The following is a 16,819-nucleotide window of genomic DNA, read 5'->3' on the forward strand; positions in this document are numbered from 1 at the left end:
ATTTATAAAGTTGCTTTCGTTAAATTTTATTTATGCAGAGTGCGCGGAAGAAAATAATATAAAATTTAGGCTGGTAAAGTATATGGTGGTGTAAGATTGTGGAGGGATTTGAACAATAGGCAAAGATATTTGAACTTTGCAAGCAGGCAATAGGTTGTCCTGAATATTTTAAATGAAAGGGACGACATTTTTGCCACCATGACCAGATCTATGCATTTGGAAGGATTAGTTTGGCAGACATATGAAGGATGGATCAGAGGAGGTAAAGGATAGAGGTGGGAACACCTGTTGAGTCTACTGTAATGATACAGTCTGGTGGTAACAGGCAATGCCTATACTAGGGTAATGGCAGTGGGAATAAAGAGGAAGGGACAGATGCAAGAGATTAAATAGAGGACTTGGTAACTGATTAAATATTAAGTAAGAAAGAAGACAGTTAAAGATAACAAAACTAAACGTGTCTATAAAGACAAAGGAAATCCAGAGAACAAGTTTTTTTAAAAAAAAAAAACAGCCCAACAACACCCAGTTTCCCAGACAATGCTTTTAAGCACAGCCAGGGGAAGCCAAGACCTTGGCTGTAACCACACTGGGGTGCCAGGAGAAGCCAGGGCCACAGTTGAAACCACACTGGGATGCTAGGGGAAGCCAGGACCACACTGGAGTACAAGACAGGACCCAGGTGGATATTGATCCTCTGTAATTTGTTCCCCACCTCTCTGTTCTTATAAAGGAATTGGTGAAGAGGAAACTCAGCAGTAGTTTAGCGTGAGGGTTCTGAAATGCCCATTGTTAAAAGTGTTCGCCCATCCTTTGTGTCCTCAGGCTTGTGTACTGGGGGTATGGCAGGTTGTGGCCTAATAGCCTCAAGACTGAATTTCCAATCTGAGGGGCCAAGGAAGAGAAACATCCAGGGTGGAAGTATCAAGTGGTGACAAGTAGACCAGCAAAATGAAATAAATACATAAATAAATAAAATCACAGAAACCTGGATTGGGAACTTAGGATCTACTCTCCCAATACCAGAAAACCTCTCTATACCTTTCCTGACAAATTGTCATGCAGTACCTCCTTGGATACTTCCATGACAGGGAACTCATAACTTCACATGCCAGCTTATTAAATTGCTAGAAAATTCTTCTGTTGAGGTGAAATTTACCTTCCTTTAATTTCCAACCATTCATTGGCCTTAGTTTTGCCACCTAGAATCAAGCAGAACAAGTGGAATCTGTTACATGACATCCTTACAAATATTTAAGGATATCATGTCCCCGGCTAAGACCTCACTCTTCCATCCCCTGTACAATCCTCAACCCCTCTTTTTGCTTATAGTTGACTCTCTAGGGCTATAAGACCTGGCAGATCGTAGCTGGAAATGCAATTATGTCTTGACACCTTATGTATGCATATGCTAAAATTAGCCACGGAGGTTAATTTAAACTTGGCTACAGGCAAATTTTCCCTGTGCCCAGAGGCACACTCCTTGTTAAAGGTCCTTGGGGAGCATTATAATTCTCTGTTCTTTGTGGCTTCCCCAAAACCCCAGGAATCATGATTTTGTCTGTCTTTTTGGTTGTGACTGACTGATGAAGATTATTTTTTAATGTGTGAATTTTTACCCCTGTGTCCAATGGAAAAATCTATAGTCCATCCCTCTTTTGGTTAGGCTCTGGAGTTTCCTCCCAGGGGTGACTGGTGACATTTTTAGTACTGAATCAATCAAACAATTAGCATTTATTAGGTGCCTACTAGATGCTCTAGTCTGTTAATATCTTTTTGGATCCTTATGCTATTATCCGACATGTTAGCTTTCAGCTTTGTATTATCTGAAAATTTTATGAACACATCATTTATGTTTTTAATCAAGTCATTGATAAAAATGTTAAATAACCCCAGGGCCAAGCACAGTCTCCAAGGGAGACTTCTTGCCAGGTTGATGATGAATCATTAACAACCACTCTGGCCATCCAATCAGTTCTTTATCCCACTAGTCTGAATCTCTTCATTCTCCACAAAAAGTGTAATATACTTTACCCTTTTCATTCTGGCTAGAGTGATTTGGGAATCACCCATGCAAATCTAGAAATGTCTGTTGTGATGCTGGGCCAGCACCCCATAACATGGAGATTGAATCTTGGGGGCTATCCTCACTAAAATCACTGTTCCTAGCTAATTATGCTCCCACCAAAAGTTTACTCTGCGAAATCTCAGGGTATAGTTTCTGTCTAGATCTCTGCCGATGTGAGTAAAAAGGTCCCCCCAGATACCATATGAGCACTCAAGTTAATAATGTCTATATTGCATATAGTATAGCTACATAGTTAAGAGGCTTCACCATGGCCTGTCCAACTCTGGGGCCAGATACTCAACCTTGTCCAAGAGCTATCTTCTCAGGGGAAGCTAGGTGGCACAGTTGATAAGAGCATTGGCCCTGAAGTCAGGAGGACCTGAGTTCAAATCTGGCCTGAGACATATAACACTCACTAGCTGTGTGACCCTGGGCAAGTCACTTAACCCCAATTGCCTCACAAAAAAAAAAAAAGCTATTTTCTCTGCTTCTACTCTAAGACAACCATCAATAGCTCTTGTGGATAGGGTCCTTCCCACTCAAAAACTGTTACACTCTCAGGTTGTCTTCAGAAGAAAGGCAGAACACAAATCACAAAGGTTAAGAATTAATCCAGGAGAGGTAGACTAGTGATATGAAAACTCACCTGCTTTAAGCCCCATTGAAAACTTATGAACTATCATCAAGGCTAGACTAGGGGAAAAAAATGGACTGTTCATCAAAGGTACACTGAATATCCATTCTGATAAAATTGTGGTTTTGTGATAAAAAAATTAAAGAATATGTGTCAAAATCTTGTCAATATAATGCCAAAGCATGGCAAATAAGGATTACATCAAAAGGACATATTACATATTAAGATAATTTTAAAGATGTAAAAAAAAAAGCAGAAGGGAAAAGGGAGGCCAAAAGGATGTATGGACACCTTGGGGTGGCTTCTTTCCAAACAACCCACCCCACAACAATGAGAGCCAATTGGTTTAATTTGAGGGCAGGCTCCTCCCCCTTCCCGAAGTGAAACTCACCCTCTAAGGTCCAGGTAGGACATACCAGGAGGTATATCCATACCCTTCACAAGGAATTATAATTAAAAGTCTGAAAGGCTCACTACCCAGTAAGCTCGTCAAGATGATCAAACCTCTATACTGGCATACCTTCTAAAACATCTTCTGTTTCTTTCTATAAGCTTTATTTTAAAAGTCCTTTTAAAATCATTCTCAGAGTCTGGATTCACCACACGGATCAATGTAATAGAGGCACATGCATATTCATGTTTTCAAGATTGCTTGAATTGGGAACCACCTTATATCTAAGATCCCTACTGTTCTGGTGGCTGGGCTCTCGTCTCTGGATGGCATGTAGAAAAATTGGACATTAATGCATTGTGGGTGGATGTGTGAATGGGTCTACATTTTTTGACTATACATAAAGGGCTAAAAACTGTTCATAGCCTTTGACCCAACAATACCACTACTAGGTTTATATCCCAAAGAGATCAAAGGAAAAGGATCTATATACACAAAAATATTTATAGCAGCTCTTTTTTTTTTTGTGGTAGCAAAGAATTGAAATTTGAGGGAATGCCCATCAATTAGGGAATGGCTGAACAAGTGGTGATATATGATTGTGATGGAATACTATAGTGCTATAAGAAATGATGAGCAGGATAGTTTCAGAAAAACCTGGGAAGACTTATATGAACTGATGTAAAATGAAATGAACAGAAGGAGGAGAACATTGTACACAGTAAGAGTAATACTATAATGACGATCAACTGTGAAAGACTTAGCTACTCTGATTAATGTAATAGTCCAAGACAGTTCTGAAATGATGAAAAATGCTATCTACCTCCAGAGAGAGAGAAAACTGATGAACTCTGAGTGCAGAATGAAATATAATTTTTTCACTCTATTTTTTTTTGCCTTTTTTTTTGCAACATGGTTAATATGGAAATGTTTTGCACGATTTCACATGTATAATTGATATTATGTTGCTTGTCTTCTCAATTAGTGTGGGGGGGTAGAGGGAGAATTCAGAACTCAAAATTTAAAAAAAATGAATTTTAAAAATAAATACTAAATTTATTTAAAAAAAGAAATTATAGCATTCAAGACAAAGTACCAATTCTTCTGGCATTTAAAGCCCTTTATAACTGGGTACCAGCATTTATAGATTTATTATACAATATTTTCCTTTATATATTTCATTTTTTGGTTATGTACTGAATAAACATAAATGTGACAATTCATTGTACAAAAAGAAAACAAATAAAAAAAGGGATTGTATATGAAACAGGGAACTTCCATTATGTGTAGTTTGTTTTTTCCATTCCATACAGCTCAAGGTTTTTTTTTTTGCATAATTCAAATTTAAAAATATTTTAAATTGTGAACTCAACCCAAAAACAGCATTTTCATACACATAGCAGAACACAAAAAGAGAATTCTATGTGAAACCATGAAGTCTCCATTTCATACTGCCTGATTAAAAAAAAAAGAATATGATAAATTCTACATGCTACTTTTGAAACTGTCCTGCTTATCTGTGTTTCTTTGTTAACTTCCCTTATCTTCTGTGCATTTGGAAAAAAATGTTATAATGGCACTCTTTTGGCATCACTATTGATAACTCCCTCTTACTACCCCAACAATTAACCAGGAAGAAGGTCTCTGTCTACCTCTGTCAAGAGCTGGGTAGAATGCTTCATCACAGGTGCTTTGGAGGCACAGTTGGTCATTTCTTTAATCAGAGTTCTTAATTCTTTCCAAGTTGTTCTTCTTTTTCAATGTTGTCCTTGTACAAATTGTTCTTTTTTTCCACTCACTTCACGCTGTGTTAGTTCATACTGCTCAGGATTCTCTGAAATTACCTCTTTCATCATTGCTTATGGCTAAATAATATTTCATTACATTCACATACCACAATTTGTTTATCTATTCCCTAATTTCTAAGAGGTGATCTAAGGCATGCCCTTAGACTCTAGTTATTTTTTCCCCCCTTCCTTTTTGAATCCTCAGAGTTCTTAAGTCTTTCAAAGTTGTTTTTCTTTTTCAATGTTGTCCTTGTACAAATTGTTCTTTTTTCTGCTTGTTTCACTCTCTCTCAGTTCATACTGCTCAGGATTCTCTGAAATTACCTTTTTCGTCATTGCTTATGGCTCAAAAATATTCCATTACATTCATATATCACAATTTGTTTATTTATTCCCTAATTTCTAAGAGGTGATCTAAGGCATCCCCTTATACTCTAGTTATTTTTTTCCCCTTCTTTTTTTAATCCTCCCTTTAGGATAAGAAAATTGTGACTATTGCCTCTCTAGAATCATCTTCCTTCTTAAACCTGCCCTTCCTCTACATCCTCACTTGTTTCCCTGTGGTTTGATGCATTTCTACACAAAGTGGTGTATACTTTCCACCTTTCTTTGTACATTTCAAAGAAGAGTGAAGTTCATCTGATGTCCACTCCCTGCACCCTTTTTTCCATGTTTGTATATTTTCATATAGCTCTACCAATTATTTTCTTCTTGAGTTTTTGTCTCATACGTGAGATTAAACCCCACAATTGTTTGAAACTGAATATCTTTAATTGTTAGTGAGTCAGAGCATTTTTTTCATATAGTTGTTGATCGTTTGGATTTATATCCTTTGACCACTTATCTCTTGGGGAATAAAAGTTTATATCTTTTATCTTTTGGAATATTTTATTCTGATATCTCTCACTTATATTAGAAGTTGTCTAATTTCGTGTGATCTTGAGTATAGTTTCCTGTTATTTGAGCTCTTTCTGGGTGCTTGCAGGAATTTTTCTTTTTCTAATTTATTATCTATTAATTTTCAAGCATTTTTTTCTTTTTAAATTTTGAGTTCCAGATTCTTTCCTTCTGTCTCACCTTCCCCTGCTCCAACTAAGATGGCAAACAATATGGTATCAATTATACATGTGAAATTGTGTGAAACATATTTCCATATTAGACATATGACAAAAAAAAGCAAAAAAAAAAAGCCAGAAAAATTATACTTCAATTTGTACTTAGGGTTCATTGGTTCTCCCTCTGGAGGTAGATAGCATTTTTTCATCATGAGTCTTTTGGAATTGTCTTGGATCATTGTATTGATCAGAGTAGCCAAGTCTTTCAAAATTGGTCATCATGACAACATTGCTGTTACTGTGCACAGTAATCTCCCAGTTCTCCTCACTTCAGTTTGCATCAGTTCATACAGGTCTTGCTATGGTTTTTTTTTTTCTGAAACCACCCCCTCATCATTTCTTATAGCACAACAGTACTTCATCACAATCATATACCACAGCTTGTTGAGTAATTCCCCAATTGATAAGCATCCTCTCAATGTTCAATTCTTTGCCACCACAGAAACAGTTGCTATAAATATTTTTGTATATATAGGTCCTTTTCCTTTTCCTTTGATCTTTTTGGGCGTACAGACCCAGTAGTGATATTACAGGATCAAAGGGCAGGCACAGTTTTATAACCCTTTGGGCTCGCTCCAGATTGTCCTCCAGAAAGGTTGGATCAGTTTACTACTTCACCCACAGTTCATTAATGTACCTATTTTTACCTCTGTAGCATTTGTCATTTCTGATAGGTGTGAGATGGTACCTCAGAGCTGTTTCAATTCACTTTTCTTTTAATCAATAGTGATTTAGACCATTTTTTCATGTGATTATAGATAGCTTTGATTTCTTCTTCAGAAAACTGCCTTTCATATGCTTTGACCATTTATCAATTAGAGAACAGATCTTATTTTTATGAACTTGACCTAGCTCCCTATATATTTGAGAAATAAGGCCTTTATCAGAGAAATTTGCTGTAAAAGTTTTTGATATTACTTCATTGTCTATGGTACATTTTTAGCAAAGTATAATTTCCCCACTTATCTCTTTTAATTGGGTCTAAAAAAGCAAAAGCTTTTGCTTTATCTGAGATCATTGCTACCCCTGCCTTCACTTCAGCTGAAGCATAATATGTTCTGTTCCAGACATTTATTTTAACTCTGTGTATGTCTTTCTGTTTCAAGTGTCTCATGTACACAACATATTGTTGAATTCCAGTTTCTAATCCATTCTGTTATCTGCTTCCATTTTAATGGGTTGGCTCTCCCATTCACATTCACAGTTATGATTACTATATATTTCCCTCCATCCTATTTTCTTCCATTTATTCTTTTCTCTTTTTATCCTGTCCCTTTTCAAAAGTCTATTTTACTTCTAACCACTCAATCTGCATCCTTTAATCTGCCCTCCCTTCTATCATTCCCTTCCCCCCATATCTTATATCCCCCTTTTCCTTTTATTTCCCTATTGGGTAAGATATATTTCCATGCCCATCTGTATGTGTACATATATTCTTCCCTCTTTTTTTTTTTTTTTAGGCAATTGGGGTTAAATGACTTGTCCAGGGTCACACAGCTAGAAAGTGTCAAGTGTTTGGTCTGAGGCCGGATTTGAAATCAGGTCCTCCTGACTTCAGGGCTGGTGCTCTATCCACTGTGCCACCTAGCTGCCCCTATTCTTCCTTCTTTTAACCATTTCTGATGAACCATTTCTGATGAGAGTGAGATTCAAGCATTGCCCACCAACTCTCCCCCCCATTTCTCCCTCTAGTATAAAAGCTCTTCCTTGTGTGCCTCTTTTTTTTTCCTTTTTTTTAGGCAATTGGGGTTAAGTGACTTGCCCAGTGACAGCTAGTAAGTGTCAAGTGTTTGGTCTGAGGCCGTATTTGAACTCAGGTCCTCCTGACTTCAGGGCCGGTGCTCTATCCATTGTGCCACCTAGCTGTCCCCTGTGTCTCTTTTATGTGAGAAAAAAATTTCCCCATTCTACCTCTTCTTTCCCCCCTTCTCCCAGTGCATCCCTCTTTCTCACCCATATATTTATTTTTTGGAGATCATCCCAATATATTTAACTCAGACCCTCTGTTTATGTAGACTCCTTCTAAGTGCCCTAATAATGATAAAGTTCTTAGTAGTTTCTTGTGTCATCTTTCCACAAAAATAGGAATAAAATCAGCTTAGTTTTGAGTCCCTTATGATTACTCTTTCATTTTTGCCTTTTTGTGCTTCTCTTGACTCTTCTGTTTGAATGTCATAGTTTCTATTAAGTTGTTTTTTTTTAAAATCAAGAATGCTTGGAAGTTCTCTATTTCATTAAATATCTATTTTTGTCTTAGTTTTGCTAGGTAGGTGATTCCAGGACCTCTGTTCCTTTAATATGGAAAGCTGCTGAATCTTGTGTGATCCTGACTGTGGTAGACTGATATTTGAATTATTTCTTTCTGGCTTCTTGCAATACTCTCTCCTTGACCTGGGAGCTCTGGAATTTGGCCATAATATTCCTGGGAGTTTTCATTTTGGGATTTCTTTCAGGAGGTGCAGTGGATTCTTTCCATTTCTATTTTACCTTCTGGCTCTAAGCTATCAGGGCAGTTTTCCATGATAATTTCTTGAAAGATTATGTCTAGGCTCTTTTTTTTTTGATCATGGCTTTCAGGTAGTCCAATAATTCTTAAATTATCTCTGCTTGATCTATTTTCCAGGTCAGTTGTTTTTTGAATAAGACATTTCACATTTTCTTCTATTTTTTCATTCTTTTGACTCTTGCTGAATTGCCCATCTTGGTGCAATAGACCTCTTTTGTAAAACTCCTAAGTTGTCTTAGTCTGGAAAAATGTCTCTCTCTGACCTTTTGTTGGCTCTGCTGCTCTAAAATTTGACCAGAGGTATTATTTTAAAGTTGTTTAGAGGGGAACGTTGGGAGAGTTCAGCTGGGGTCCCATATTGTAATCCGCCATATTATTGCAGAATTTTTTCTTTGATGTTGAAGCTCTGGATTTTGGCTATGATATTCTTAGGACTTTTCCATTTGGGTCTCCTTTTAAGAGGTTACTGGTGAATTTGTAATATTTCTACTTTGCCTTTGTTTTTAATAGTTATGGGCAGATTTCATTTTTGGTTTTTTTTGAAATTATAGTTTCCAGGCTTTTAACAATTCATAGCTTTTAGGAAGTCCAATGATTTTTAAATTATTACTCCTTGACCTGTTTTCCAGGTCAATTTTTCTTGTTTGATATCTGATTTTTTACATTTTATTTTTTCAAGTTTTTGATTTTGTTCAAATATTTGTTTCATAGAGTCTTTTTTTGTTTGTTTATTCTAATTTTCAGGGATTCCATTTCTTTTCTTTTTCTTTCTTTCTTTCTTTCTTTCTTTCTTTCTTTCTTTCTTTCTTTCTTTCTTTCTTTCTTTTTTGCCTGGGCAACGGGGTTAAGTGACTTGCCCAGTGTCACACAGTTAGTGAGTGTCAAGTGTCGGAGGCCAGATTTGAACTCAGGTCCTTCTGACTCCAGGGTCAGTGCCACCTAGTTGCCCCACCATATTCACTTCTAAGCTACTTATTCTCCTTTCAATTTTTTTTTCTCAAGAGCTTTTATTTCATTAAAAAAATCTATTTGCTTCACTTCTTCTAAGTATTCAGCTAGTCCTTGAAAGAACATTTAATTTCCCTTTGAATCTCTGCTGGCAGTTGTTATGCAGTTATGTTTGCAATAATTTTTGAAACTAGATTTTTTTCTAACTTAATTTCTTCAGTCTTTGTTCCTGAACTGGACCTTTGTGCTAAGGCCAGGCTTTACTCCTTGCTGCACCTTTGAGTGGGGTGCTCAACCCAGCTTGGTCCCTTGGATTCTTATTCTGACCTCTGCTTCCCAGGGTTTGATCTCCCTAAATTTTTGAGATTGAGAGCCCTGGATCCTCAGGACACTTAGCATCTCAGGACTTAATGCTAGGGCCCTCAGAGCTACTGTTGCTGTCCTGTCCTGTCCTGTTCTGAGCTCTGCAGCCTCCACTGGATAGCACTGTGCTGGTTGTTTGCTGCTGCTTCCCTGGGGTTTGAGGGGAACTCTCCACTCTTACTACCCTTGGAACAGGGCCTTTCAGGCTACAGGTATCCAGTCTCTGGTTGTGCTGGGTAGATGAGGGCCCTTTAGCTTGTGGGCTGCTAGCTAATTTTTTTGTATAGTTCTGGGATGGAAGAAATTCTCAATGAATTTCTTAATCATTGTTTGGTCTGAAAAACTTCAGGGTTGTGTTGGAATTGGTATGCGGGGGCTAGGCGGCTTGCCACCAATTCAGGTGGCCATTTTGGCTAAAAGAAACGTATAATTAAAAGTTACCTGTGTCACCTTTTAAGTATCGTCATGCAAAACAATCCCACACATTGTCTGGGTGGCATGCTGGTGGGCCTGGAGTCAGGAAGATGAGTTCAAATCTAGCTCTGTGACTTTTGGCAAGTCACTTAATCTCTTTGCCTCAGTTTCCTCATCTGTAAAATGGGGATAATAATAGCACCCACCTTGCAGTGTTGTGAGAATCAAATGAAATAATATTTGTAAAGTACTAAACACAGTTCCTAGTGCATTAGTAGGTACTATAAAATACTACGATGATGATGTCAATGTCTGAAAATGCCTTTTTCTTTACCCCTAGTCCGTTACCTCTCTGCAAAGAGGGGGCAAACATAATTTATCATCAGTCTTCTGGAGTTATAATTGGTCATTGGACTGATCAAGTCCTTCACAATTGTTTTTCTTTACTACATTACAGTTATCATACAAATTGTTCTCTTGTCTGCCCTTTTCACTCTGCATTATTTCATGCATGTCCTAGATTTCTCTGAATTTCTCCCTTTCACAATTTTTTTGTGCCACAGTAATATTCCATTGCATTTATATACCATAATTTTATTTGTTATTGTTATGTCCCACTCTTTGTGACCCCATTTGGGTTTTTTTTTTTGCAAAGATACTGGAGTAGTTTTTCATTTCTTTCTCCAGCTCATTTTGCTAATGAGGAAACTGGGGCAAACAAAATTAAGTGACTTGCCCAGGGTCACAAAGCTAGTAAATGTCTGAGTCTGTTTTTGAACTCATCTCTTCCTGACTCCACACCTGGTGCGCTATCCACTGCGCCACCTAGCTGCCTTATAATTTACTTAGCCATTCTCTAATCGATGGGTACTACACCTTGTTCTTTGCTACAATCTTTGCTACATCTTTTTTTTTTGTTCTTATGGATCCCTTTTCTCTCTTTGATCTTTATTGCTGCATTAAAAATCATAGCTTAATGATTTTTAGAGTATAGCTCCAAAATGCTTTCCAGAATGGTTGGACCACTCCATAGTGCCACCAACATTCATTAGTGTGGCTGTCCTTACCACAGCTCATTCAACAATTGTCATTTTTCCTTTCTGTTATCTTTGAAAATATTATGCTTTACATGCTTTTCATTCCAGGTAAATTGTTCTACTTGTTCTCTATTCATGACATCCCATCTCCTAACTCTGTGCCTTTCCACAGCACTGTTCTTCACGTATAGAATGCATCTCCTTCTCACCTCCATCTCATAGAACCCCCAGCTTCCTTCAAAACTCAGCTTAAGTGATATATACTACAGGAAGTTGTCTTGATTACCCCAAGTTGCTGATGTCCCTGAAAACTGATATATATATATATATATATGTATATATATATGTATATATATGTATACATGTATATATATGTATATATGTATATATGTATATATGTATATATATGTATATATATATGTATATATACATGTATGTATATGCACATATTTACATATCTATCTCAATATGTAAATATAGCTATGCATATAAGCTCTCTCTCTATATCTTATATTCAATTTTCTATGCACATATTATTTCCTTCCAAGAGAATATAATCTCCTTGAAAACAGACACTATTTGTCTATGTATCTCTAGTGCCCAGACACAATGTCTAGTTTTCAGTAGGCTCCCCCCACCCCACCCTCCACTTAATAGTATTTTATTTGTTCCAATTACATGCGAAGATAGTTTTCACTTTTCACTTTTGTAAGATTTTGAGTTCCAAAATTTTTTTCTCCCTCCCTCCTCTTACCCTGCCCAAAGACAGCAAGCAATCTGATATACAGGCTATACATGTACAATCATATTAAATGTATTTCCACATTAGCCATATTAAGAAAGAAGAATCAGAACAAAAGGGAAAAATCATGAGAAAGAAAAAATGAAACAAACAAAAAAGAAAACAGTATGCTTCCATCTGCGTTCAGACTCCATAGTTCTTTCTCTGGATGTGGATAGCATTTTCTATCACAAGCCTTTTGGAATTGTCTTAGATCATTGCATTGCTGAGAAGAGCTAAGTCTATCAAAGTTTATCATCGAATAATGTTGATGTTACTGTGTACAGTATTCTCCTTGCATAGGCTCTTAATAAATATTCATTGAATTGAACTGTAACCTAGAATTCCTATGTACCACTTATGTCTAGCATTATAACAGTGGCTGTGATCTTGGGCTGGCACACCTGGTGGGTCTTCTGGACAGAAAATTCAGGGCCTTCCTGCTCCTTTTGCTTTTATCCAGGGAGAATCTGATTATTTCCTTCAGACTAGGGCTAGTGACTGATGAGGCCTTGGGCTCTCCCCTCTCCTTCCCCTCAATGCATAGCCATTTTTACACTAACAGAGAGGGGTAAAGGCTCAAGTTCAGGAACGAAGCTTTAACAGTGAGATTTTGGGCATCATCAGTATATGAGGAAGGGAGATTGGTTTTGGGAGATGGGGCCTTTTAGAATCCCTGAAACTGTACAAGGGAGGGAGCTACCTACTCATAAGACTATCCAGTTTGCAGATGTATATTCATACCCACCTGACATGGACACATAGACTCATGGATGCTCATTTCCCATTGAGTACTCTTTTGTAGGCATAGGCAATTGGTACTTGGCAAAAAAGATGGCTCTAGGTTGGATCCAACTATGTCTCCTCATCACTTGTGCTAGCTGAGTATGGGTCTAGCTCACCACAATGACAACATGTGGGGAAGGGACTTTGGGACCCAGTAGCGAGGGGACTGCACTGAATCTCTCAGCCTCCACCTGCTAGCAATTCCCTTACACTCAAGTCACTTTTACTTCTCAGGCAGTATTCCCAAATCCTGCATCCTATACTCTGGCCGTCGTCCTCACCTCAGCTTCCTTCCCTTTCTCTAGAATTTTGGACTCTTGTCCCTAGAACCACCTACTAAACTGATGTGAACACATGCTCTTGCGTGTATGGGTTATTGATCCAAATCTAGGCTGGCTAATTTAAATCCCAAGAGAGGTCTATTGTTGATGCTAGCAGTGTTTACCTTTATATTTTTTTCTTTTCAAAGAGATAAAAATTTAAGAGTAAGATTTGGTACAAGATGTTCCAAAAGTCTTAGTGTAGTTTTAAGCTTTTAAAGCTTAAAACTGCACTAAGACTTTTGGGACCCCATAACTATATGGTGGGACTCTCTCTCTTACACAACTATATTCAGACCAGTATTGGATCATAGCCATATCTGTGTGCATTCTTCTGTGCTGAAATACACATGAAGACATACACATGCATATGCTCACATATGTACAATGCACTGCACACACACACACACACATATACACCTCCATATGCAGAACATACTCCTACACATGTATATGCATTCACATGAATTCGTACATAGGTTCACAAAAGTTCAGACATGTACTGGCATGCTCACACACATCTATGCTCATCCATGTCCTCATACTATGGACATATCTTTATTTCCTGGCGTTGTGGCCCAGCTCACATGTTCCTATGCCAGGTGAAATACTGCATGTCCCTGGGGAGGGAAGAGCAGAGTAGATGAGGGCTGAGGGTCAGAAGGGCTTGCTGGGGCTGGGACCAGAAGGTCCAGGGAGCCCAGAAGGTCATGGGGGGCTCTGCTGCACAAGGGCCTCAAATTCCGAGGCAGGGAGGATGATATCTCGAATGGCAGGCATCTCAGCAAAAGGTGGCTGTGAGAAGCGAGTGACAGTAGATGGGATGAGCATGGAAAATGGTTAGTGGGGGGATGGTCTGGGAGGTATGGGGAACCATTATATAAGAGCTGGTCCTAGACCCAGGGAGAGTGATCCTAGGGGAATGGATGTAAAGAAAAGGATTTGGGGGAAGAGGTGGGAAATTGGGACAGATACATTAAAAGGAAGTCGGGGGGATGGGTGGGTTATGGAGATTGGGAAACCCCTCACCATATGACCCTCCCTCACCATATGGCCCCCTTCACTGTATGGCCCTCCTTTCCAAATGGTATTTCTCACCATATGGCCTTTCTTACCATTTGACTCCTCTTCCATATGACTCTCAGCATTCTGTATAGCCAGCCTCATTATATGGCCTACCTTACTATACCACCTTCCTTGACATATGGCTTCCCTCTCCACATGGCCTCCCTCACCACCCTAGTAGAGCTGTCTTTCCATCTGGCCTTGTAAGGGGAATGCTCATCTTGCTTTGTTGGGATTTAATATGCATATCCAATTTTAATGTCTATTTAACATATTATATTCTATAAGAACACAATTAAGGGACTCCTCCCTTGGGGATCTCTGAAGGAGAATCTGGGGAATTGGTCTAATCTGCTAACCTAAATTTGAGCCATGGTTTCCCCCCTCCTGCTCTTCCCTTTGTCTGAGGAGATGGGAAACAACTGGAGGAAGCACCTGGTTCTTTCCATCTAATTATGAGGATGGAAGGAATTGGGTCAGGAGTTGAAGTAAAGGAAAAGAACCAATGACTTGTTGCCCCATGAGCTGGGTCAGCCAAACCAACCGACTTTGTTTAGACTTTAGTTAAGTTTGGATTAAAAAAAATCCTCATCTCCTTTTTTATGCCAATGTGTTAATTTTGTTTGTTTTGTCTCTTTTCCTTTAATTTTTGAGTAAAAAAAGTTCCTTTCTATAAACTAGCCTGGTCTTGGTTGAAACTAAAGGGGCTGGGGACATAGTTCTCTAAACCTCATAGGAAACGTGTATAGTGATGGCAGCAACCCAGTCAACTCCAGAACCTAGGGAAGGCAGGCAGAATGGGAAGACAGGGAGGCAGGAGACCCAGGAGGGATGGTTCTGGGTGCCACAGCACTTTACTACCTGGGTTATCCACTGTGATCCCCTTCACCATATAGTATGACTTATCATGGTTTTACCATGTGGCTTCACTCAACATACAATCCTACTCACCATGCAGCTACCCATTCTCCAGAGGCCTCCCTCACCATGCCCCGCCTTAGCACACAATCTCCCTCACCATATTGCTCCACTCTCCATATGTTCCCCCTTACTGTACAGCGCCCTTTGCTGAACGGCTCTTCTCACCAATTGGTCTCCCTCCCTGCCTCCTGGTCTCCTCTGACTCAAAGAAGGTTTCATGTTCTTCCCATCGTCGGTCACATGCAGCACAAAGGAAGTTGGACTGGAAGAAGTTGCACTGGCAGCCTGTGAGAGGGCAGAGGGAAGGAGGCAGCAGCAGCAGAGAACATAGAGGCAAAGAAGGCATTCCCCAGTCTTGGTTTCCCCTCCAACTTATATCTCTCCGTCTTCCTCCATTTCACACATATTCATAATGCATCTATCCCTAAATTCTCATTCCTGTCACCATCCTCATTTTTAACTTTATCCCTATCTCCACTTTCATTCCAATCCTATTCTGAACCCTGATGTCTCTTACTAACCTTCATTGCCATGCCCATATTATTCCCAATCTCTCATCATATTCCCATTATCTCCAGTCTCCTTCATCTTCTGATTTTGCCCCCTTTACCAATGCCATCCCCATCCCCTATTTCCATCCCTAAAATGACATTTTTTTGAGTGTGAAACAAGATGAGTTGCAAATAAATTTCAATCCTTTGTGCAACTCAAAGATTCACTGGGAGGAGGGCTTCCTCCTTTAAGGGGCTTCCCCAATCCCACTCCTTTTTCCATCATCCTAGGCAAATAAATCTCATTAGAGTCCTTTGGTCACCCAAAGAACCACTAACAATACACTTGTTTGCTTTCACTCCCCAAGTTAATTCACCGAGTAGCCCATGTTCCATATCCATTCCCTTTTCACCATCCTATTTCCCCTAATCAATTAGTCCCTACATCTCCCCATTAGCATTTCCCATCACCCATTCCCAGGGGAGGGGTACCGCGATGTCGACAGGCGTGGGACCCTGTGGCAAGGTGCTCCTCGTGGTTGTGTTTGCAGCGACAAAGGGCCCTCCAAGCTTTGGGGTTAAAACCAGATCGTTTCTGAAGCCAGAACTCTCCTACTTCTTCTGGCCGCGATGGGATGAAGCAGAACATTTGACACCGGCATGCAGTCTTGGTACAGGGAACAGATATATCTGGACGGGGAAAATTGGTGGGTGGGAAGGGATCCATCCCTCCTATAACTGACAGGATCTAGTCCACTCCCCAGTGCCTGAGATCTTCCTGCTGTAAAACTGGGAGGATGTGGTTGCCCTCTGCTCTCTGTCGGTGAGATAATTCTTCTGCTGTTCCGCTTCTACCTTTCTCTTCCGTACCTGAGATGATCCGGTGCTGGGCCAGCAGGTGTCCACAAAAGCACTTTGACTCATTCCCAATACGGTAGCAGTCCCATAGGTAATGAGGGCAGCGCCAACCGATGTAAAGACCTGAGGAGCAGAGGGTTAAAAAAAGAAGGGGTCATGCTACACAAAATAGGGGTAAGTTAGGTTGACCAACTGACCTAAGTCTGGAATACCGCATCTCCTTCATCTCATCACACATTCCTACCCATTCACTGGCTCAGGGATACCTTCAGGGCTGATACCTTTCTTTTGCAGGTAACATAATATTATGATTCAGTGGAACAAGTGACTGAGA

At 39.3% G+C, this 16,819-nt stretch overlaps 1 protein-coding gene across 1 annotated transcript in view; it reads right to left on the reverse strand.

Annotated features, from left to right (window-relative positions):
- Window positions 1-12,097: 12,097 nt before the first annotated feature.
- Window positions 12,098-16,819, reverse strand: part of FAM221B (family with sequence similarity 221 member B) — a 47,222-nt gene continuing 42,500 nt past the window's right edge. The window contains exons 3-5 of the mRNA XM_078152725.1: window positions 16,498-16,608; window positions 16,120-16,317; window positions 12,098-15,421 (exon numbers count right to left, since the gene is read on the reverse strand). Of these exons, the coding sequence (XP_078008851.1) occupies window positions 15,264-15,421; window positions 16,120-16,317; window positions 16,498-16,608 (467 nt within the window). The 3' untranslated portion in view covers window positions 12,098-15,263. The remainder of the gene's footprint in view (window positions 15,422-16,119; window positions 16,318-16,497; window positions 16,609-16,819) is intronic.

The sequence above is a fragment of the Phascolarctos cinereus genome, unplaced genomic scaffold (assembly GCF_003287225.1).
Source record: "Phascolarctos cinereus isolate Bilbo 61053 unplaced genomic scaffold, phaCin_HiC Scaffold_4;HRSCAF=312, whole genome shotgun sequence".
Taxonomy (NCBI): domain Eukaryota; kingdom Metazoa; phylum Chordata; class Mammalia; order Diprotodontia; family Phascolarctidae; genus Phascolarctos; species Phascolarctos cinereus.